This window comes from Pan troglodytes, chromosome 9 (genome assembly GCF_028858775.2).
Source record: "Pan troglodytes isolate AG18354 chromosome 9, NHGRI_mPanTro3-v2.0_pri, whole genome shotgun sequence".
NCBI classification, from domain to species: Eukaryota; Metazoa; Chordata; class Mammalia; order Primates; family Hominidae; genus Pan; species Pan troglodytes.
In genome coordinates this window covers 130,470,970-130,494,117 of record NC_072407.2, presented here as the reverse complement: position 1 = coordinate 130,494,117, position 23,148 = coordinate 130,470,970, and the positions used below count along the sequence as shown (strand labels likewise).

The window sequence follows — 23,148 nt, the reverse complement described above, 5'->3', positions numbered from 1 at the left end:
ATGGCCTTGGGAAATTTACTTGACCTCTTAAAACCTCAGTTTGCTCTTCTGTAAAATGAAGATGAAAATACTAATCTTGCAGGATTGTTGTGAGGATTAAAAGTGACCATCTCGGCCGGGCGCGGTGGCTCACGCCTGTAATCCCAGCATTTTGGGAGGCCGAGGCAGGCTGATTACCTGAGGGCAGGAATTCGAGACCAGCCTGGCCAACAGGATAAAACCCCGACTCTACTAAAAATACAAAAATTAGCTGGGCATGGTGGCACGTGCCTTTAATCCCAGGTTCTTGGGAGGCTGAGGCAGGAGAATCACTTGATGCCAGGAGGCGGAGGTTGCAGTGAGCCGAGATTGCGCCACTGCACTTCAACCTGGGCAACAAAGTGAGACTCTATCTCAAAAGAAAAAAAAGAAAGGAGACCATCTCTGATGCAGAGTGCCAGGGGGCACTGAACAGATGTGTGATGTTTGTTAGGTCCTTTCGGCAATCACCTGTGGGATGGGTGAGTGAGAACCTGTCAGATGGTTTTCTTAAACATGTGGCGGAGATGGGGAGTGTTGCTTGCATCTTGTTGACTCATCTCCAGTTGCAGCCAAGAAAGGAAGATGCCAATGAAGAGGCCCAATAAGCAGGGACCTGTTTGGTGTGGTGATCTTTTCAAGCAATGAGGTGGGGGCTGGGCTGCCCAGATTTCTGACCTGTTAATAACCTGCTTTTTTTCTCCTCAACTGAGGCAGTTTCATAATGAATTGGAACTGGTGATGTGGTTCTCTTGAGTAAAAATATCATTTTCATACTCTATGAAATAGTTATTAAGTCAGTTCATGAAATGTCTAATAAACAGGCAGGTGTCTAGATAACAAAACCATGAAAGGCTTCTCAGGAGCATCCCCTGGTAAAGATTCTCGTGGTTAATGGTAGTTTTTGTACATTATTGCCTTCTCATTCTTAAAAATAGGATCCGGTGGCTCCACAGAGGACAGTTACAGAGGAACTATGCCTTAAAAATATACAGAGGGTTTCATTTATAAAATAAAAAACGTGTTGACCAAGAGCCCAGCTGTGGGCAGAAGAGACTCCAGGAAAAAAACCAACCACGTAAAATCAAGCTGATTCTGTGCATGGTTGTTACTCAAAGCCTGTGAGTTGACCTACAATATGGCTACCCTGTTATCACCCAGGTGTGGACCCACATTATTTTGTACCCTACCTACTTACCGATTATCTACCTTCTCTGTCCTCTGCACATTGTTCCCAGACCACTTTTCTTCATCCCCTCTTTACCAATGACACCTTGCCTTCAACTGGCTTTTCTTTAGCAGACAAAACCCAAACTTTTAAATCCGATTTCAGGTTCTTAGGTTCCCACCACCCTAGCAGGGCCTGTAACAAACTACCTGTCTACCTACTTAAAAGAACCAACTACCTACTACCACTTTACGAGGATCTTTTGTTTTTGGCAAACCATGCATGCTGTCCCAAAAGAAGACAGATGTGGGTAACTTAGAATTCTTCTTCACAGCATTTAGAATCAAAATTTTCTCGCTCAAGACCCTATTCCTACAACTCTAATACTTGACATTAAATTTTGAAAAAGGCTCTAAAGGAATATGAAAAAGATGAGGATAGATATTGAGAGCACAAGGCTTGATTTATAAGACTAGGAAGTGTGTTTTGAATTGATTCAGTTTCAAAGTTTTGTTAAAGACCTGCTTATTGTTGGGAATCCAAAAGAAGTATTTAATGTAGCTGCTTCAGGAGCATATAGCATTAAATAACATTCCAGCAAAATGGTTTGAAGCCAAAATTAAGGAAACATTTTCTTTTCTTTTCTCTCTCTCTCTTTTTTTTTTTTTTTTTTGAGATGGGTATTGCTCTGTCACCCAGGCTGGAGTGCAGTGGCATGGTCTTGATCTCGGCTCACTGCAAACTCCACCTCCCAGGTTCAAGCGATTCTCCTGCCTCAGTCTCCCTAGTAGCTGGGATTACAGGCACCCACCACCATGCCTGGCTAATTTTTGTATTTTTAGTAGAGACAGGGTTTCACCATGTTGTCCAGGCTGGTCTCGAACTCCTGACCTCAGGTGATCCACCCTCCTCGGCCTCCCGAAGTGCTGGGATGACAGGCGTGAGCCACCGTGCCCGGCCAGGAAACATTTTCTGACTGATGCTCAGTAGTGTATTCTTGTTGATGGTTCCCCTGTCTCTTGGCCCCACACACATATAGGTGGCAAATCTGCCATTGTACATTTTCACAGTGCTCATCAAGGCCCCTGGCAACAGCAGGCTAAGGATGTTAGCCTTTGATGCAACACAACTGGCGACATTTCCACTGAGTCCCACTTACATCCTCAGTACCTTTAATGCAGTTGGAAGATAAACAGCCCCAAAGTAAACTTCGTCCAGCTCTAATTTGAATGATTTTATGAATATTATAGAACACCAGGTCCAATATCATGTGCATGGAACCTTCTTCTGCCTTTTGGGTTCATTGTCATTTTTCTCTGTGTCAATATATTCTCTTCTGTTATTTTTACTGAACTTAAGTGAATGGGCCATTGCAAATTGGGAAAGAGAGCAGATAGTGGGCAACTGAATCTAACATAGTAGTACTGAATTCTTGTATGCTCAGAAGAAGAGAAGACGTAAGTTCTCCAGTTGGAGAATCTTCCTGGGAGTTGCAAGCTAGTCTTCAGGGGTGAGAATACCATCTTATGAGCTACATTTATTGAGACCTTAATGTCAATAGATTTAACCATATTAAATTCTAGCAGAGTTTGGTTTCCTTAGTTGGGGTTTTTATGAAGGTGCAGGGACCCAAGAGAGTAATAATAAAAAAGAAAAAAAGAAAGCTGAGGATGGGCCAGTGTCGATTAGAGTCCTAGTCTCAGGAAATCTTCTTTCTGTGAATTTGCTGCTTTTCCTTTTGTGTCTTAGTTTTTAACCTATGTGGCCATTTCCAGGAATGTTAAGGATCTCTTAAATTAAAATAATGCCTAACTTATATTGAAGACCAGGCCTCACATACTTATCACATGCATTTCATACAATATATAGTTTTATTAAATGCAATTTTATATTTTAATTTGCTTTATATACAATTTTCTCATACATTATTTCATTCAATCGTCCTACTTCATGAGGTAAGTATTATTACTTTCACTTTATTTTTAGAGGTTGGGTCTTGCTATGTTGCCCTGACTGAGCCTCAAACTCTTGGGCTCAAGTGATCCTCTTGCCTTAGCCTCCCGAGTAGCTAGAGCTATATGTACATGTTTCCAGTTTCTATTATTTTCATTTTACAATTGCATGAACTAAGGTTTGGATTAAGGAACAGGCCCAGGCTCCATGTTGGTAAGTGATAGAGCTGGGATTTGAATTATGTATACCTGGCTTCAAAGGCTAGGGTTTTAAACACAGCGAAACATGACCTTCCACATAGCACATCTGTCTTCCTTAGAGAGTACTATGTAGATTGGGATTGTATATTTTATGGAGTTCATAAAATTACTAAGAGTGTGGCACAAGTCTTCGAAAATTGGGGCAAACGGACAATTCTTGCCTAGCAACCAATGTCTTTAAAACCTATACACACTGATTAACCAAAAAATGAGGTGAATTTTATTACATAGGTCCATTTTTTTTTCCTTTGGCATGTATCATTTACTTGCTGTATGGTAGTGGAGTAAGCCTTGTAAGAATATCCTTTCATGACGTTTTTACAGAGTAAGGTACCATTAAAAATAAGCCAGGAGTGTATAAATTCAAGATGGTCAGCATTCGGCCCTGCTGTTAACCATGGGTTCTTATTTGAAGGCCAGAAAAGGTAGTCCTTAAACACTTGAAGAAATGGAGGAAGATAAATGCATGCATAGTCTGAGTCAGAAATTCTTCTCGTTCCCTGCGTCTTTATGTGGGGGGATAAGGGAAGAAAACAAGAGTTGGCTCTGTTCTGTCATCATCTATAGATGATTCTTACTTACATGTGATTGGATGATATGAAGTCATAGTTCCTTTAGGGCTAAACAACAGAGATTTTCCTCCTAATATATTTTCTTCTATTTTTTCTTGCACAGAGGCAAGGACCTAGCAACACTTATGAAGATCCTCGAATGAACTGTGGTTTCCAGTCCAATTATCACCAGCAAAGACCTTGCTACCCCTTTTGGGATGAGATGGCAACTCAGGAAGTTCCTACTGGTCTTGAACACTGTGTCTCAGGTAGGAAGATAAACAAAAGCTGGGAATGAGGATAGAGTTGAAGGACAATGGAAATGTGATGAGGGCTGCATTCTTTCAAATAACAGCTGCCATGGCTTATGCGGGTACGGATGCTATTGTTCTTGAATGGAAAGTCCCGGGCCTTCTCCATAAATTTTGGGTTACTTTATTCCCCGACAGGAAGTCTAAACTCTAGGAATGGGCCCAAGAAAGGTTGCTTTAGGTCTCCACCTTGCAAATAGTTTTGCCTATCCTGCATTTCCTGACACCTGTTTTGGCTGTTGTCAGAGAGCCTAGAAGTTTTGCAGTCACAGAGTCTGAGCTGGATAAACAGAGGTGTGTGAATTGCTCGGCCTTCTTAGAGAACATGCTTTCTTTCGATGATCATCTGTTTCCATTGTTCCTGGCCTCTCTGTCCATGCCCACCTGGATCCCGATTCTTTTTCCTCTGTCTCTCTCTCCCTTCTCTCCTTCCACTTGCTGGTGGCAGTGCTGCCCTCTGGTGAGTGGGAGTCTCCTCCACAGAACTCTCAAATCAATGGATCTGCATTCCCAGGGACCTCAGGAATCTGAAGTCCTCATCTCCATGCTGTTTTCAGGAGACACTCTGTTTCTCACAAATTCCACTAGTTCTTGGTTTACCAGCTAGTGTTTTGTTTTGTTTTGTTTTGTTTTTAAACAAAAACCATTAAATTTGAATTTGGGAATTTTGAAATGATCAATTCAGATATTAAGTTCACTTTCACATGAGACCATGTTATGATAACATATTTGAATACCAAATAGCTAGTCAAAATCTGTGTTTTCTCCCAGGATGAATTCTTAGCATAAAAATGTCATTACTCTTACATGTTGGGAAAATGTAATTCTGGGGAAAGACCTGGGCAGGGCATGGCAGGGGGAGCCACTAACTTGAAGGCTACTTTTTGGTTCAGTGTTATTTTACCCCACAACATTCTTTGGTCAATTACTTAAATAACAGTGGAGAAGTAAAATAAATGTTTGCCTTGTTGCCCATGCTTTATTGCTCATCAGGAATAAACAGACGCAGGGCAAGATGCTGTGGCACTCCATGGGCTGTGTGTATGGTGGGTGAGGAGGCATGGGGAGTAGCTTTCCATTTGCCTGGTTTCTCTCCAGGGCAGAATGAAATAGATTCCTGTGTCCCATGTTCCCTTGACTCAATAGCCATTGATCTTTGAGGTATTCTTTGGCACTGTCCTGGATTGTAGACATAATAATATTTATGCTGTCACTTTCTGCTTGGTATCTCAGTTCTTCTAAGCATAAATACAAATGTCTCAGCTACCTATCCATTTCACAAGGGAGCCAGGAGGATTTTGTACCTGCTCACACGTCAGACTTAAGGACTAAAAATTTGAGGACATGAGAAAAGTGATCCTTTAAAATTGTAAACAAAATAGGTTTTGTTTGCATAAGCAAAAGGTCAAAATGGCTGTATTTATATTTGTATAATTCTGGAATCCTATTAATGCCACAAGGCTTACAAGGCTTAAGTCTTATATCTCCCAATGCAACTGAGATTAAAGCTGCCTTGCTTTAACACTTTCAGCTCTTGATGGTCTCTGCTTGCTACAAGTTACATCTTATTAACATCTGAGGCCTTCTCCATTTGCTCATAGCCTGAAGATCAGAATGTCTCTTCTTCATAGCAAAGAGACATGGCCTTCCTTTTCCTTAAACTGAAGTACATAAACTCCCAAGTGGAGATGATTTTTCATGCTACTCTTTGTCAAGTTTCTCAAAGGTAAAGATGTTTTTATTTCATGGCCTGTGAGACAGTGTCTGGGAAGCATATGAAGAACAGCTTTAAAATGCAAGGACTTATAGCGGGGTAATATCATCTTCTTCTCATAGTTTATAGTTGCAAGAAGGAAGCTGGGGTCACCCCAGCTTTTGGTAGGTTGAGAAGATTGGGGCATATAATAACCACTCCTAGAATGACCTGGGTTGCCATCAACTGCAGCTCAGAGATGGTACACAGCTTCCATCGGGGTGTGGCCTCTACCAGTTGGGGGCAATCTCTTCACAAATGTGATGGTTGTAGTTCCCACTGTCCTATACTCCCTCTGATGGAAATGTTTGGCAAGAACCCTGAGCCTTTCTAGCCCCTCCTTTAACTTTTGAGCTTCCCAGACGAAGGAGTTGGAGGGATTATTTCTGGGCTGTGGTCCAGCTCTCCTCAGCGATGGGTGTTGTTTGGACGGGGATTGTGGGGTTATAGGGAAGGGAGATGAAGACATAGACCAACCAGTGATTTCTCCAGCTGTGGTACATTTCCTTGGAGATGTGTTGAATATAAAGAAAGAGAAAAAATACTCGACATTTTTTTCATCTTCTTTTATCCTATTTATAACTTCAGTTTCCTTCCCGTCCTCCGTCTCATGGCTACTGCCCACCACTGCTCCCCCTTCACGTTCATGCTCTCAGAAGGGATGAATGAACTTCTTTTCCAAGGACTACACATCTGTCAGTGCAGAGAATACTGACAGGAGGGGCCATCAAGGAATGAGCAAGCCTTTTCAGAATGTTGTTCCTATTTACGAAGGGGCAGAGGCTGAGGAGGAGGAGGAGGAGGGTGGCAGGAGGGTGGAGGGAAGGGGAAGAGAGAATCAAGCTGAGAGAAAGTATGAATGAAGGAAAGACTTATCAGGTGAGTGGGAGAGAATACTAAAGCGCCAAGGTCTGTCGGGAATCGATTGGACAAAATAGATGATAAAGCGGGTATGGTGGAAGAAAGAAGAGATGTGTGAAAATGGACAGAAAATAAAGGTGGATATTAGTAGCATGGTAGGGAATAATGGGAAAGGAAGGTGAAAGATGAATGGGAAAGGGAAAAAAAGCGGGGAGCCCAGAAAAAGACAAGGCAAGAACAGGAGGGGAAGATAACATGAAAGAGAAAAATAGATGAATCCGAGGACATTAGCTATACAGCTAAAAAGGGAAGCCACATTTGCATGCAATTGCCTGTGCAGCTGTACATTTCTTCACAACAATCTTGTAGTCATCATTTTCTTTCATTTCTACCTCCTCCTACCGTCGGCCTCTTCCCCCTCCTCCCTATCAGCCTGGAGCCATTAGCGAGAGCCAATGGGGCTGAGTGCTGGTGTTCTGCATGAATGAATGGGCCCTTTCTGTCTCAGCTTCTCGTCATCCTTCTGTTAGGGAACCTTGTGAATCAATGGAGCCTCTTACACAAGACACGGCTGAAATGTCTGTTACTGTTTATAGTCTGACTGGAGTGGAGCCACTGACCCTGCCTCCTCTCTGCTCCCTTCCTCTATTCTGTCCCTCAACCTCAGCCCTTTCTCTCCAACCACCATAACAAGAATCATTTTTATGTTTCATTTTCTTGCTCCTGTCTCTAAGAGCTCACTGACGTTTTACCGTCATTAACTGTCATGACTGGTTCCTACCCACAGTCCTGTTGGATACACAGGGTAATGGTAGTGAGCCTCAGAGTGGTGCCCAGACCTAGCTGAAGTCAGACACTGCCTGTTTTCCAAAACCGACATCAGAGACCCAACTGAGCACACAGGACACAAGACGTCAGTCCATCCCATCAATGCCAGCGGTCCATATTTGATTTCAACTTCACCCTTATGATGCTCATGAATGGTCATAGTTCGTATCAGAAAATACGATGCTTGCTTAGCACTCTTCCAAAGTGTTATAGTATCAAATTATTTTTCATTTCAAGGATGGATTTGTCTGAAATCAGCCAAACTTACGGATGTGATGTTGTGAGCAAAGTACACTTTTGCAAAATACTTGCTTAGAGCTGGGAAGCAGCCTGGAGCTAGAGAACATAGGAAACACAACTTACCTTCATGAGGAGGAACCTATAGTCTTATTACCATGGTCTTTGATTTGAGAAACAAGACAATACTTTTTCTTGTAGAATGCAGTTTGCTATGTCTTTGGTCGCTGAACACAGTAAAACCTTCACTGGACCACATTCACAGCCTATCTGCCACTTCCCATTCTTCATGAGAAAGGACATTTATTTAGTGTCATAGGAAAGAACCCAGACGCTGGACCCAGGTTGCTTGTGTTTGCATCAGCTCTTCCTAACTGTGTGACCTTAGACAACTTAATCTTGTAACCCAGTTTCCGGATCTATACCAATGATTCTCCAAGCGTGGTCCCCAGACCAGCAGCATCACTATCATCTGAGAACTTGTTAGAAATGCAAAATCTTGAGCCGTACCCCAGACTTATCGAAGCAGAAACTCCCAGGGTACATGAGAATCACTTTAGGGCTTGTTAAGACACTGGTTATGGAGTTCTACCCCCAGGGTTTCTGATTCAGTGAGTCTAGGCTAAGGCTCAGAAATTTGCATTTCTAACAAGTTCTCAGGTGCTGCTGATGCTGCTGGTCTAGAGATCACACTTTGAGAACCACTAAGTTAATATGTGTAAAGCATAAAACAGTGCCGTCACTTAGCAAGCCTGATATGAATATTTGCTATTATGACTCATTGACCCAAAGTGCATTTTGGGAGTCCAAACTGGGTTTCATTGAGTCAGAGAGTGACCCACTGATTGGTTGAACACGTTTGGTGACCAGTGCCACGCCCGGGATACTGAGAAAATATATGGAAAAGGGGAAGCCTCAGTTCTCCTTTAAAACAACTTTTATGCAAGTGTGTGTGTGGGTGTACATTTACATGCTAGAGCAAATGGTTTCCATATGAAATATTACACTTATTTATGACATAAAGTTTGGCAGTATTAATGTGTGGCTTTGGATCTCACTAAAATCTCTAAAACAAATTTACTAACAAAATGGTGGAACTAAAGAATGTCTTTTCCAAATAAACTTTGGAAGTTCAAGTGGGAGATACGCTGAGAGTCCGAGTTCATAGTCCCTCCTGGGGCTTTCTCATACGGCCTAGCGGCTGGGAGAGATCAAACCTGGGCCAGTGTTTGGAAAGGGCTATCCACGACCAGGTGGGACGTCTCAGCAGGAAGCACAGATGCCTCCAATTTGGCTTTTAAGTGTTGAGAGCGCTGAGGGAGTGCCAGAGAGACTTGTTAAATGGAGACTCACCTTGCTCTGAAATGTTTATTCTTATGGCAGGTCTGTGGTTTTACAGAATGGTGTTTCAGACTATCATCTGCTGCACCCCTCTCTTCTTTCCTCATTCAGGGTGTGCTTTTCTTTTCTAAAGGGTGTGTGTCAGGTTCTTTGTTCTTCAGAACAGAACGGTCCTGAGAGTGTGTGTGCTTTAGGGATGTTGTAACATCGGACGATTACAATATTGGACTAATGCTGTCCCTGAGAAGAGGCTGGACGGTTCTTCTTACAGAAGACTTACAGGGAGTCCAGGCAAAGTGAATTAGAAACACAACTGAGCCACTCCAGTCTCTTGATTTTATTTTATTCTTTCAATTTTCTAGCTCATTGAGGAACTGTCTATGCTAATGCCCAACTATTTTCTAGGACAAGACTAGGGAATTAAACTCCTGTCTTTAAATAAAGTCCAAACATTAAGGGAGATGGGGAAACGTGGACCTTTTTGGATTCTGCCTGGATGGCTGTGCTGTTTGGGAGGAGCAAGCCGTAACCCTACCTGAGGTTCCAGCCTTTCACAGAAGGCCGAGGTTGGGGCCTAGCTGCCCTGACAAGCTACTCCCAAGGGAGAGTACCGAGAGAAGCCTGATGCAGGAACAGCCTTGCCATATATCCCCATCCCATCTCTGAGAGGGCCAGGGAAAGAGGAAGGAAAGCAAGGCCAGCCTAGCCCAAGCAGTCCACTAGGGAGAGTCCACATGCCTAATATCTCCCGCACACTCGCTCCGTCAGTTTGCTCATCTGATACTGAGATTCTGCAAATGCCTGACCCTATTCTCCATAAGTGGAGGGCATGCCTCTGATCAGCTGTGGACTGAAGTTGCTCCTGCTTCCTACATGGCCTCTTTCTTTTTCCTCCCACCTCCTGCTGCCTTGGTAGCTTTTGAGCTGGTACTATTTCATATTCAGATTACAAGGTCTTTTGGTATACATTTTGAGTATAATTGAAGAGTATTAAGTCTAAGCAGAGGGTTTGGCCTGGCGTTGTGGGAAGAGCCAGCCTATGCCTCAAGACCCCAGCAGCACATCCCGGTACAGGCCTTCGGCCTTGGCTAAGTCCACTGAGCTTCCCAACCCTCACCTTTCACAGGTGAAATACACTCTTTCCAAAGAGTTCTTGTGTCCACTGCATGAGGGTAGTATAGTTAAAAGGTCGTGGCCTATCGCAGGGGACCAATAAATAAACGCTGCTTTTCTTCTTTTTCCTTTTGCCATGGTGTGAGTGTGGATTTAGGTGAATCGAAGAAACCAGATGCCCACTCACATCTGAGTCCTGCCCACTCTTATCTTGCTCAAGGGTAATGTGCTAGCATCTGCCCACTGTGCCTCATTTCACCAGCCAAAGGAGAGGCCAGCCTGGTGAGGGCCAGAAAGAGCTGCACACCCAGGTTAGAGACCAGAGACCCCATGCTCTCAGGAGTGACCCCAACAGCCCCGAGGAAGGAGGGCTTGGAAAGGCCTTTACAAATGTAAATCACCCCTCTAGGTCCCCGGGAAGGAAGGAAACCAAGACAGACAAACCGAAGCCTCCGGGCTGGGTTCGTGGAGTGACAATGGAAAGGCAAGCCTTCCGCGGGCCCGCCCTCGGACTCGCAGCTTCTCGAACATCCTAGGAAGTAACAGCATTGCGCTGGGACTCCCAGGGGGCTGCGGAGAGAAAAAACGTTCTCTCAACTTTTTCAAACCACAAATATTTGGTCCGAGTTGGGAAAAGGTCCCTGGGGCACCGGGTTCTTATGCGATTCAAGCAGTTTGACCCCTCTCCTAGAACTCCTCGCACGGGGGTGGGACGGTGGACGCCGCTGGCTGGCGTCAGGCCCCGCTCGGCTCCGGCCGCCGCACTGGGTGAATGGACATCTTCGGGTGGGCCGAGGAGGTGGGAGCCGGAGCCCAGGAAAGGGGCGAGGGGCGAGGGGCGAGGGGCGAGGGGCGCGTGAGAGTGGAGGGTGGGGGCGGGCTGCGCCGCAGGGACAGCCTGTAGTGCTGTGTCTGGCCGCCTAGAGACACGGGCTCTCTCTCCAGATGTTCACTGTGTTTATAGCTGCCGAGGCAGGAGACCCAGCTCCCTCATTAATAAGTTGCTTTCTTGCACTGCAGCCAGGGGTCTCAGCCCGGAGCCTGCAGCTGGAGGAGGCGGCCCGCTCCCCTCCCCCAGCCTCCCGGTCCCTAACCCCACCCCGCCTTCCTCCCCTGCAATCCTCCCAAAATACACGAGCACACAAAAAGAAAAACACCAGCAGATTTTTTATTTCAGAGAGTAAACACTTGGGCCATGGGGGTCTGGAGGTTATGGGAAAAGAGGAAACCATCAGGCTAATCAGGCAGCACACACTTCCCCTGCTGAAATAAAACAGAAATCATTGCTCCGCAGGGCGGGAGGGTTAACCCCGGCGCTGCCAGCAACGCGGGCGCAGGCGAAGCCGGCCCGGAGCTGGGGCGTCCCGGGACGAGCTTTCCACTCCCAGGAGAGGAGGGAGGAGAGGACGGGCGTGGGCTGCCTCGGCCCGAACCTCGCCCTTCGGCCTGTGGCAGCGCCTGGGCCCCAAGCGGGGCTTAAGAAATAGACGGTTGGAACAGAAGAGATTCTGGGCTTAGATTTAGTTTTGCAAGAGGTTACAGGGAGTTCTAGATAGGTTGGGGAGATAGAGAGATAGGTAAGAGTGTGTGTCGTTACCGTTTAACAAAGGATCAAGAGAGCTGGGTAGGGCTGTTTGGGGCACAGGTTTCAGCTCTGCCACCCACCAGCTGTGCAACCCTGGACGAATCACTGAACCCTCTGAGCCTCAGTTTCCTCATTTGTAATATAATAGTGCCCACCTCACAGAATTACTGTGAAGGAAGAAATTAAAAAAAAAATAAAACCGTATTGAATGTGGAAATGGCAAAGCACCAGGCATGGCATGGAGAAGGCTCTTAACTCTGATTTCGTAGGTTACCTTTTCATACATTACTGTAATTGCCCGGGGTTCCCCTCCCTCCTTTTCTTCCTTCGTCTCTCACTCCCTCACTTCTTTTTCTCTCTCTTCTTTTTCCTTCCCTTTCCTTTCCTTTCTTTTCCTTTCTTTTCCTTTCCTTCCTTGCTCTTTCTTTTTTTCTTTCTCTCTTTTTTTCCCTATTGAATGCCTCCAGGTTCCATCTTCACTGTCTTGTTCCCTGACTGCTGTCTGAAGAGCATAAATAGCTCATGGGACAGAGGTCATCAGTCAAACATGAAATGTAGTTGCACTCTGAGAAAAATCACCTTCCCACTGAAGCATGGGGCAACCTTGGCTGTCCCCAAAGCTGCCAGTGTGAGTGGCCCCTCAGCTTTCAGTCCAGACCCTGCCCCACATCTTGATCTAGTCAGTTGGCCACACTCTCCCCATCATCCCTATTTTTAAAAATAGGGATACGCTTCTTCCACTCCATTCCTGGACATCCTAGTTAGATTCCTCATGACCTTTGAAGAATTGTTTGCCTCTTTCAAACTTTCTTGCCATTTAAGAAAACAGGACTTTGGGATCTCTGTTAGGTGGGATTAAAAAAAAAAAACCAAAAAAACAAAGCCACCAATTTTCAAAGTTGTGTCATCAGTCTTTTCCATACCTCCTGAGACTTGCTGAAGTAGTGCCTGAGAGGCAGAAATACCAGTGATTTAAGTAGCTACAGAGTTCCAGTTGCCTTTGCCATTTTTACTGGCTATCTTACATACCTCATACATTTTAAAAAAATCAATCTTGACAACTTTCTGCCATGTCTTAGACCTGCTGTTTCTCATGGAGCAGGGGTTCTTGCCCAGGAGAGTTTCAGGAAAGTGTGATCCTGCTGAACTTTTGTGCAGAAATTTTTCTAAGGATCTGTAGCTTTCCTCTGATTCTCAAAGTTGTCTGAGACTCCCAAAGAGGTTAAAAACTACTGTTCCAAGGGAAAGGTACATTTGTACCTTCCTGCGGCACTTAGCACATTGTACTTCTAGAGTACGCGATGCACATTTTGTTGAACTGGGATGAATTCTCTGGTATAAACTTCCTTCCTATAAATCCCTTCTCCCTGCTCTGGTCAGTCCCAAGAGAGTGTATTTAAATCTGGAAGTTGTTTCCATTCCATTGTCTCTGAGACAGAAGCATTGCAGCCTTGCCCAAAGTCTAGCCAGATCTCTCCTTTTTCTTTAACATATTTCTTTATTTCATGCTCCTCAGGATGATCTCTGCAAACACCCCAGGAAAACTGTGGACCTGGGACCTCCCTAAAGTGAGCTGGAGGTAGGGATGGGGAGCTTCAGTCTGTGTCAAAGCACCACAGGAAAGTCACACTATGATCTGCGTCTCATGGCCTTTCTAGTGCACAGTAGATTGTCCCTAGCATCCTTATGTCATATAGGGAAGAAAAGATGTAGAAATAGTGCCCCTAAAGGGCATAGGGGTGCAGAAATTCAGAGCTAACACCTTCCCCCCCCTGCAAACAATGTACACTTGGCTCTTCGTATCCATGGGTTCTGCATTCATGGATTCAACCAACTTCAGAGCAAAAAAAAAAAAAAATTTTTAAAGAATATTTGCATCCGTATTGAACATGTACTGACTTTTTCTTGTCATTATTCCCTAAACAATACAGTATAACAACTATTTACATATCATTCACATTGTATTAAGTATTATAAGTAAATTTGAGATGACTTAAAGTGTATGGGAGGACGTGCATAGGTTATTTGCAAATACTACACCATTTTATATCAGGGACTTGAGCGTATATGAATTTTGGTATCTTAGGCAAGGGGTTGTCCTGGAACCAATCCCTCATGGCCAAGAGACTGTATACAGGAATGACTATGGCAGAAAAACTCCTGGATGCTACAGACTCTTTCAGTGCACTGCCTCTGAACCAAGGTCATTCTTTTGGAGTCTTAGCCCTCATTTCTGATCATTAGCTTCTGTTGGAACCATTGACTGTTAACATCTACTGCTACAAACTCACTTAGACAAGAGGAGGCCATTTTCAGACTTCTCCAGTCTAGACAGATTACCCAACCCAAGTCAACTACTTTGAACTTCCCAGCAATGTCTTAGCATTTTCATCTTTGGTCAATACATCAGGTGGATATTCTTAGCTGAGCAGGGCTTAGAGCTTACGTCCTGGTGAATGTTCACTGGTTGAATTTCGGGTTTTATAATGAAAGTGGCTAGCTCCTTGAGACAGAAATGCCTGTGGGCTGTTCCTGGAGAGTTGAATACAGATTAGAAATAACAGAAAGTTGTTGTGCTCACTTCAACCATACCTGAAATATTTGGACATCTCATCAATACTTTGGGCTTTAAAAACTCTGAATTTAAAGTTTCTGAACAATAAAACCAACTACCATGATGCCACATTTTCTTGAATTTTAATCTTTTGTTGTGTTTTTAACATGGTTTAGATCCCTCTGAACTTCCTGTTAGATATCTGTGCATATTTCTATGTTGCTTCTTAACTGATCAATTGTAAATTAAAATAGAGATGAAAAATAGTTCATAGCCCATTCTTTTCTAATTCTAGTAATCTTATTCCAGAAAGTCCAAAAGAAGGCCTGTTTTCTAGAGCTGCTTGAGAGGTACAGTGGTTACCATTCATTAAATGCCTTCTGTATGCCGAGGATTGCACATATGTGGTCTTTTGCTTTTACAATATTCCTGTGAGGGTGATACTATTCCCATTTTACAGATGAGATAAATAAGACTCAGAGAGGTCAACTTACCTCCCCAAAGAAGCCTAACTAATTCTGGGAGGCAGGTTGGTAATTAAATGTAAATATTCCTCCAAAGTGCATGTTCTCAACCACCATACACATTTTGCCTGCCCAAACATTTGTTCACATCTTCATTGCTGTGACAATTGCCCACCTCCAGGATAAGAATCGATAAACTTTCCCAGCTTTCCCACAAAGCAGAGACCCATGAAAATTCCACAGGGATGTAAAAGGGAAAGCGAGACACTGTTACCTGATTTCTTTTATATCTTCTCTCTGGTTTCTTGGAGTCCCATATTGGTCATTTAAGGGCACGAGGAAGCCTGATAATTTGCAAAGCTCCTCCAGAGAATGGTTTTTCCTTTGCTGGGCATTCAGTTAGGGTCTAGAGGGTTTGCTTACCTCTTCACCTAAGCATCATACTCCCTTTGTCCCCTTACACTGCCCCCCCCCCCACCCCCAACCAGCCAGCTCCGTGAGCAGACAGAGTCACTGAGCAAGACTAAACCCTAAGAAGTTTCTGAAAGGTTATACCCTTGAAGCTACCCACAGTGTACACAGCACGTGCTGAAGTTTACACAGACTTCCCAGACCTCTGAATAGAGAGACTAATTGTGGGGAAGCTGCTTTTCAGCACACAGGATGGGCTGTTCCCTGTGGGTTTTACTATCAAAAGGCTTTTAAAAGTGCAGTGTAGCCATTGTTGAATATTTCACAATGAATTAAATACCATTTCTCTCCTCGCAGCTGTTCCGTGTGAGTGAGTGTAGAGTGCATTTTTTTTTTTTCCTTTTCCTGGCAGAAGACGTCTGCTGTATAAACCTAAGCACTGGGGTAATGAGATTATTTGTGTGCGAATTCTTTAGGAAAAGCATTTCTTTATTTTAAACTCAATGTGATGCAGAGCTGCTGCTCTGGAGACGGGGAGAGGGAGAGCCTTGGAAAAGAATGGAATTACAATGTCTTTGAGCAGAACTGGGAGAAGGCAGGGGTGAGGGGCTCAGGGATTAGGCTTGTAGCTTCAGTACATTTATCCACATTTCCCTACATTTCCCTAGGGCTGCCTGCATCTCTCAGCCCTACTAACTGGGCTACAGAAGAGGGAAATTCCATATATATATACATATATATATATATATATATATACATATATATATATATATATGTATATATATATATATTTTAGTAAACAATTAATCACTTTTCCATCTGCCCTTTCAAAATTCCTTTCTGATCTCACAGGTTTTTAAAGCAGTTGAAGAAACAGTTTGCTCTATGCCTATTTTTATCTCAAAGAGCTTTTAATATAATTTAAATTATAAAATATACAAGGAACTGACTTTCTTATGACATTTAGGGCAGTTTCCATAATTTGGGCATACTCAGCTTTAATAGTACCATACCATTAAGTGCTATAACAGGTATCCACACATCTCTTGCTTGACTTTTCCTCTTCAGAGTTTTCATTTATCTTTCATAGACATTGAGCTTCAGGTGAGCAGTGAGTTGGAATTAAGTATAAAATTAATTAAGATTAAATACAAGTGTAGACTTAACTCTTCCAGAAATGTCATCAGGGAGTCAACAGCTGTTTTTTAGATCCACTGAAGACTAAGAACACAATGAGATTAAATGGAAAAAGAGGGATTTAGATTAGTGAGGGGAAAATATGACTCTGAAATCCATTATTAGAGTTTATAAATTACCTCTCCTCTCAAATATCTTTCAGGATATTTCAGAAGGAGTATGAGTAATTTTTTTATTATTATCCTTCTGGTTCGATCACGTAAGATAAAATTTTCACAACCTTTTAAGGGAACTTAAGGAACTTAAGGGAATGCTTTAGGAAATTATTGAGTGGGAAAGAGCAGGCCAGATGTGAAAGGAGAGACGTTGAGTTTGAGAGTAATCTTTTAATTCTGCTGCAGTGAGAGAGGCAAAAAGGAGGCATGAGCTGGGCATGCTGATATGAAAACTCAACCAGTAGATTTTTGGGGCTAAGGAGAGAAGGTCTGAAATGTACTTCTGCACCTCCCCCATTGTTACTGGTCACTTACTTTTTTCATTTTCCAAACTTCCCAATGTCTATGTCAGAATGGGCAGGTAGAGAGTGATCATTTTTCCCTGTGTTTAACAGAAGGGAAAGTTCGGCTGCAAAGATGGGGGAGATAATCTATGCTGTTCTGGTGGCTTTGAAATGCATAAGCTTTTTGCTCTTCCTGGCTATGAACTAGTACTTTTCTATGTGCATATATATCACATTCAGTTTATTTTGAAAAATAAATTATTATAAAAAAATACCTCTTTAAATAATTTTTTTTTTTTTTTTTGAGACAGAGTTTCGCTCTTGTCGCCAGGACTGGAGTGCAATGGCACGATCTGGGCTCACTGCAACTTCCGCCTCCAGGGTTCAAGCAATTCTCCTGTCTCAGCCTCCCGAGTAGCTGGGATTACCCGAGTAGCTGGGATTACAGTCGCTTGCCACCATGCCCGGCTAATTTTTGTATTTTTTAGTAGAGACGGGTTTTCACCATGTTAGCCAGGCTGGTCCTGAACTCCTGACCTCAGGTAATCCACCCATCTCGGCCTCCCAAAGTGCTGGGATTACAGGTGTGAGCCACCACGCCGGGCCTAAAGAAAATTTATAAATCAAAGAATAATAGGGAGGAAAGGCATTTTGGTGTCATCACTTAAGGGTTAATACATGGAGGGTGTGTTCCATGGGTATTTTTTGTGACAAGTGTTCACCTGAGTCACACACAGATACCTCAGACTTAAAACTGAGCTCACTGCTTTCTCTTGACTCTGTAACCTGTAACTCTGTAGCTAGTGGAGGGGTTGTTGCTGTCTTTATCCTCTCTCTTGTTTTGATGAAGGTCACTATCAGCTACCAATCACCAGGCTAAAGAATTGGTAGTTTTTTTTTTTTTTTTTTAATACCTTAACGCTTGTGTTGGTTAAGGAAGGATCTTTTTGTTTTTAAGTGGCAGAAACCTGACTCAAACTAGCTTCAGTGTAAGAAAGAAATTCCTGACTTAACAGATGGGAAGTCCAGTAGAAGAGTCAGCCTGGGGATTCCAGGGAATCCAATAATCTTCTCAAGTCTCTCTTTTACCCTCCTCTTCCTCCCTCTTCTCTTCCTGCTCTTCCTCCTCCCTCTTCCCCTTTTCCTTTTCTCTCATTCTAGCTCACATCTGCTTTGGTGGAAGAAGAGAAGTCCATAGTCATAGACCTCATCAAAGAATGCCTTGTTCATAATGTTATATATAAAATTCCTGGTCTGTGTGCCCATCCCCAAGGCAATGGATGAAATAATGGGGCCGGGGCATTCTAATTCACCATGTGAGACATGTACCACCTCTGTGAATAGAAGGTGTAGGAGGTACTGTGATCAGTAGGTCCACCAGAGCTATACTGTGTAAAAAAGAGGCAGTTTCCTAAAGGAAAATGGGGGGTCCTGTACTGGGAAAAGAAGGAAAAGACTACAGGTAGAAAAGCAGCAGATGGCCACTCTATTTTCATATTCAGTCACAAGTCCCATTGACTTTATCTTCCACGTTGTTCTCGTATGGAGCCCTTATTATAATCAATACCTGTGTTGAGACCCCAACTGTGTTCCCATGATACTGGTGAATACTTGTATTGTAGAGATCATTGCACCATATTGCAATCATTGTTTTGTCTTTCCTCTGAGACTATACACAGCTTGAGGTCAGGGGCTTTGTCCTTGTCATGTTTCTAGTACCTAGCAGAGTGCCTAAATTGCCACGGACACTCAGTTAAGGTCTGTGGAGAATCAAACCAGGTTATTACATTAATCTGTCAGGATCATTGTGGGTACTACCCAAGATTATAAAGATTGGTTAAGAAGTAACAAAAATTAAAATAAAACAAAAGAAAACACAAACTTTGCAGTAATTTGGAATAAAACCCAAAGATCAGCTCAGAAGACTTTTTGTGTTATGGTTCCTCTCATTCTAAGGCAAAAGGACTTCACCATTTATTTCTGTATCCTCAATGCCTAGCCTAATACTTGCCACAGAGCAGAGGATTTGATAAATATTTGTATCCTGGTTGTCCAAACTTGTCCTAGCTAGTGGAGGGATGGTTGGTGTCTTGGTCCTCAGTTAGATCATGGGTAATTCCAAGTTACTGACTGGTTTAGGGTGTCAGTGACATTAGAGCATCTTTATTTTGTCCCTTATTAATCAACACATATTTATTAAGCCCTTGTTCTTCATGAGGCGTTGGGGCTATAAAGTGTGGTTCAGTCTCATCCTCAAGGAACATCACGCAACCTGGCTGCTGAGATGGACACAGCCAAGCTGGCAGAGCTGGTGAGCACCAGGGGACTGGGAATGATGAGAGGGATGGTCCTGTTGAGACTAGAATTATGGAGAGACCCTCCTGAGGCCTCCCAATCATGTGAAACTGAGGGTGAGGGGGTTTGCCTTGAGGAGCACTCATTCATCCAAACTTAGTCGGCAGAATGAGGACAGAGCTCAATTTGGAAAGGGGTTGTTTTACTGGTGTTTGGAAGAGTGGCCACTCCGGCTCTGCTTTATGTATCCTTGAGCGTTGTTATTCTTTCTTCTCTCTCCTGTGTTGATTTTCACCTCCCTCACCCTGGTCTGGCCTCTCCGTGGCCTTCCGGCCGCTTTCAGAGATGAGCTTAGACTCCACACGGGGCTCCCAACCTGAATGAAATATCCCATTCCTGGGACCGCTGCTCCCTCACTTCATTAGTGCTCCTTGCTGTTTATAAAGCCAGGAGATAATATTTTTAAATTCCATTTGGAGTTTCCCGGGCAGCCTCTCTCTAAGCCACTTAGGAAGTTTAGAAAAGAAGGTCACGGAAATGTTAGACATTTTTCCACTGAACTTTGGTGAAGCATATGGTCTTAAGATGATGTTCATAGACCCCACTGGGCAGGCTTTCCTGGATGATAGGAAATTCTCCCTCTTTTTTTGTCTTGCCTTCACCTCCAGAAAACAAACTTTTTTTTTTTAAACGGTTTATTGAGGTGAGCTTTATTGAGATATAATTCACATACTATACAATTCACCTATTTAAAGTGTACAATTCTTTTTAGTGTATTTACAGTATTGTGCAGCTATCATTGCAATTTAATTTTAGAACATTTTTCTTCTTCTTCTTTTTTTTTTTTTTTTTTTTTTTTTGAGATGGAATTTCTCTCTTGTTGCCCAGGCTGGAGTACAATGGCACAATCTCCGCTCACTGCATCCTCCGTCCGCCTCCTGGGTTGAAGTGATTCTCCAGTCCAGTCTCAGACTCCTGAGTAGCTGGGATAACAGGCGCCTGCCACCACACCTGGCTAATGTTTTGTGTTTTTAATAGAGACAAGGTTTCACCATGTTGGTCAGACTGGTCTCCAACTCCTGACCTCAGGTGATCCGCCCGCCTTGGCCTCCCAAAGTGCTGGGATTACAGGCATGATCCACTGCGCCCAGCAACATTTTTATTCTTCTTAACAGAAATCTTATATCCATTAGCAGTCGATCTTCATTCTTTCTCATTCTTCCTGTCTCCACACCTCAACAGCTACTGGTCTAATTTCTATCTTTATAAATTTGCCTATTCTGGAATTCTCATAAGTAGAGTTATACAATATGTGACCTTTTGTGACTGGCCACTAAGCATAATGTTTTCAAGTTTCACCCATGTTGTAGCAGGCATCAGTATATCCTTTTATCATCAAAATAATATTCCATTATATGGCCATGGCACATTTTATTTATCCATAATTTGATGGCCATTTAGGTGCTTTTCACTTTGTGGTTATTATAAATAAGGCTGCTATTAACATTAATGTACAAGTTTTTTGTGTGAATATGTTTTCATTTCTCCAGGGGTAGAATTTCTGGGTCATATGGTAACTCTATTTGTGGAACTGCCCAACTGTTTTTGAAAGTGGCTGCTTCATTTTACATTCCTACTAGCAATGTAAGAGGGTTCCAATTTATCCTCACGGTGAATGAGCAGTAGTATTTCATTGTCGTTTTGATTTGCATTTGTTTAATAATTAATGATATTGAGCTTTTCTCACGTGTTTACCGGTCATTCTTATACTTTCTTTGGAGAAATGTCTATTAAAATCCTTGGCCCGTTTTTAAATTGGGTTGTCTTTTTATTGTTGAGTTGTAAGAGTTCTTTACATATTCTGAATACAAGCCCTTATGGGGCATATAATTTACAAATATTTCTCCCATAAAGTGAGTTGTCTTTTTACTTTCTGGATGTTTAGAATTTGCAGCACCATAGGTTTTAGATTTGATATAGCCCAATTTATCTATTTTTTCTTTTTTTTTCTAGTGCTTTTAGCATTGTACCTAAGAAATTATTGCCCCACACAAGGTTATGAAGATTTAATCCTGTTTTTTCTTATATGAGCTTTATAGCTTTAGCTCTTACATTTATGTCTCTGATCCACTTAGAGTTAACTTTTATGCACAAAGGTCTAGTTTCTTTCTTTTTCGTATGTGTATCTGGTTCTCCCCTATTATTTGTTAAAAGAGTATTCTTTCTCCATTGTCTGTCCACTGTCGTGGATAGAGATTTTTAAATACATATGCCACCTACGAACTACCTCCTTAACCTATGGCAAAATAATTATTTGTATTAAGTGGTTCCTCAATACTGCTCACTACAGTGCATGAGTATTTTGAGGATACCCGAGTTCAAACCTGGTTTGGTGTGTGTGTGTGTGTGTGTATGTGTGTATGTGTGTGTGTGTGTTTTTACCTGAATAAAACTACCAGTATTCATTCTTCACTTTTAGCCAGGCACTGCCGTACATTTTACATACATTACCCTGTTTAAATCTTACCAAAGATTCTGTGAATTATTAACTCCATTTTACAGACAAGTAAATTTTTCAGGCAGGGAGATTTATGTAGTTGAAATAACTTGTCAAAAGTTACACTTTTTGTGAGTGACAGACCCCAGATTTGAGCTCAGGTCAGCCTGACTCTGTAGCCTAGTATGAAACACTGTACCGGTCCTTGGGCATGTTATGTGAAATAATAGTAACCAGGAAAAGCAACATAAAGCAGCCACTATGTGCGCAATTTGTGAAGAATGCAAATCTGAAAATCTAGTTATGCTAAATGGCTATCAATTTCCTCATCTCTAAATAGGAAGGTTAACGCCCCCCCTTACCTCCTGAATTACAATCAAAGTATTTAATTTTCAAGTTACTTCTGTGTGTTTGAACTCTAAGAAGGAAAAATAAGTCCATAGACTTTTCTAGGATAATTTCATCTTACTTCTATTAATCAGTTGTTTAAATCTCATTTAATGCGACTGTTTCTGCTTAAGACATTAATTTTTTTTTTTCACTTTTCTTGTATTTTCTTTGGTAAGTTTCAAAGAAAGTCACTAATAGTTGTGTGGCAAACATCCCAAATCTACTGAATTTACCATATACAAGACTTTTAAGAAAACGAATATATTCAATTTGAGGGAATAAATACTGTGAATCCAAGGAAAGTGGAAATACCTCTTATATTGCAGGTGTCAATACGTATTATTCCTGAAGTCATCTTCTAAGTCCTCTTCCCCATCTCATTACTTCTTCTCCCTTCTTGTAGGTGCTTATTTGGCCTTTGGTGAAGAATTTGGGATATATAGCTTTAAAACAATGGAACATTTCCCAGAACGTATTGTTTTTGTGTTTGTAATGCTATGTCCTATTTGTCCTGAAGTCTCTATTGGAACATGTTATTACAGAATTCCAATATACACGTATAAGTGGTAAAAAAAAAAAGCACAATTAGAAATATATGTTCCGTAACCAGCTGCTCTTATTTAGTAGGTTTCCCAGTGTTTTCCTGCTGCAGCTGCTAGGAAGGTGTGCACCCGACTTTGAATGTTTTGGGTGCAGGAGTTTATTTCATGTCAGTTTCCCTTGCTCCTTAGTTCCCAGGGGTAGGGAGCTGAGTCCTTGCTTTCCTTTCCTTTCCCCTAATTCCCAACTGCGATTTAATTCCTCCTCCAGTTCATACTTGAACTCAAGCAGATACATCACTTGGGATCCTACTGTATCCACCTCCCAATGACAGCTTTGCTTATTCCCACTCTGAGTGGAGACAAGTAGGAATTAGTGGATT

At 42.5% G+C, this 23,148-nt stretch overlaps 1 protein-coding gene across 2 annotated transcripts in view; it reads left to right on the top strand.

The window, feature by feature from the left end:
• The window catches only part of ETS1 (ETS proto-oncogene 1, transcription factor), a 128,351-nt gene that overhangs the window by 26,669 nt on the left and 78,534 nt on the right, over positions 1-23,148 (top strand). For both annotated transcript variants that reach the window (XM_016922254.4, XM_063784604.1), the window contains exon 3: positions 4,075-4,219. In XM_016922254.4, the coding sequence (XP_016777743.1) occupies positions 4,075-4,219 (145 nt within the window). The remainder of the gene's footprint in view (positions 1-4,074; positions 4,220-23,148) is intronic.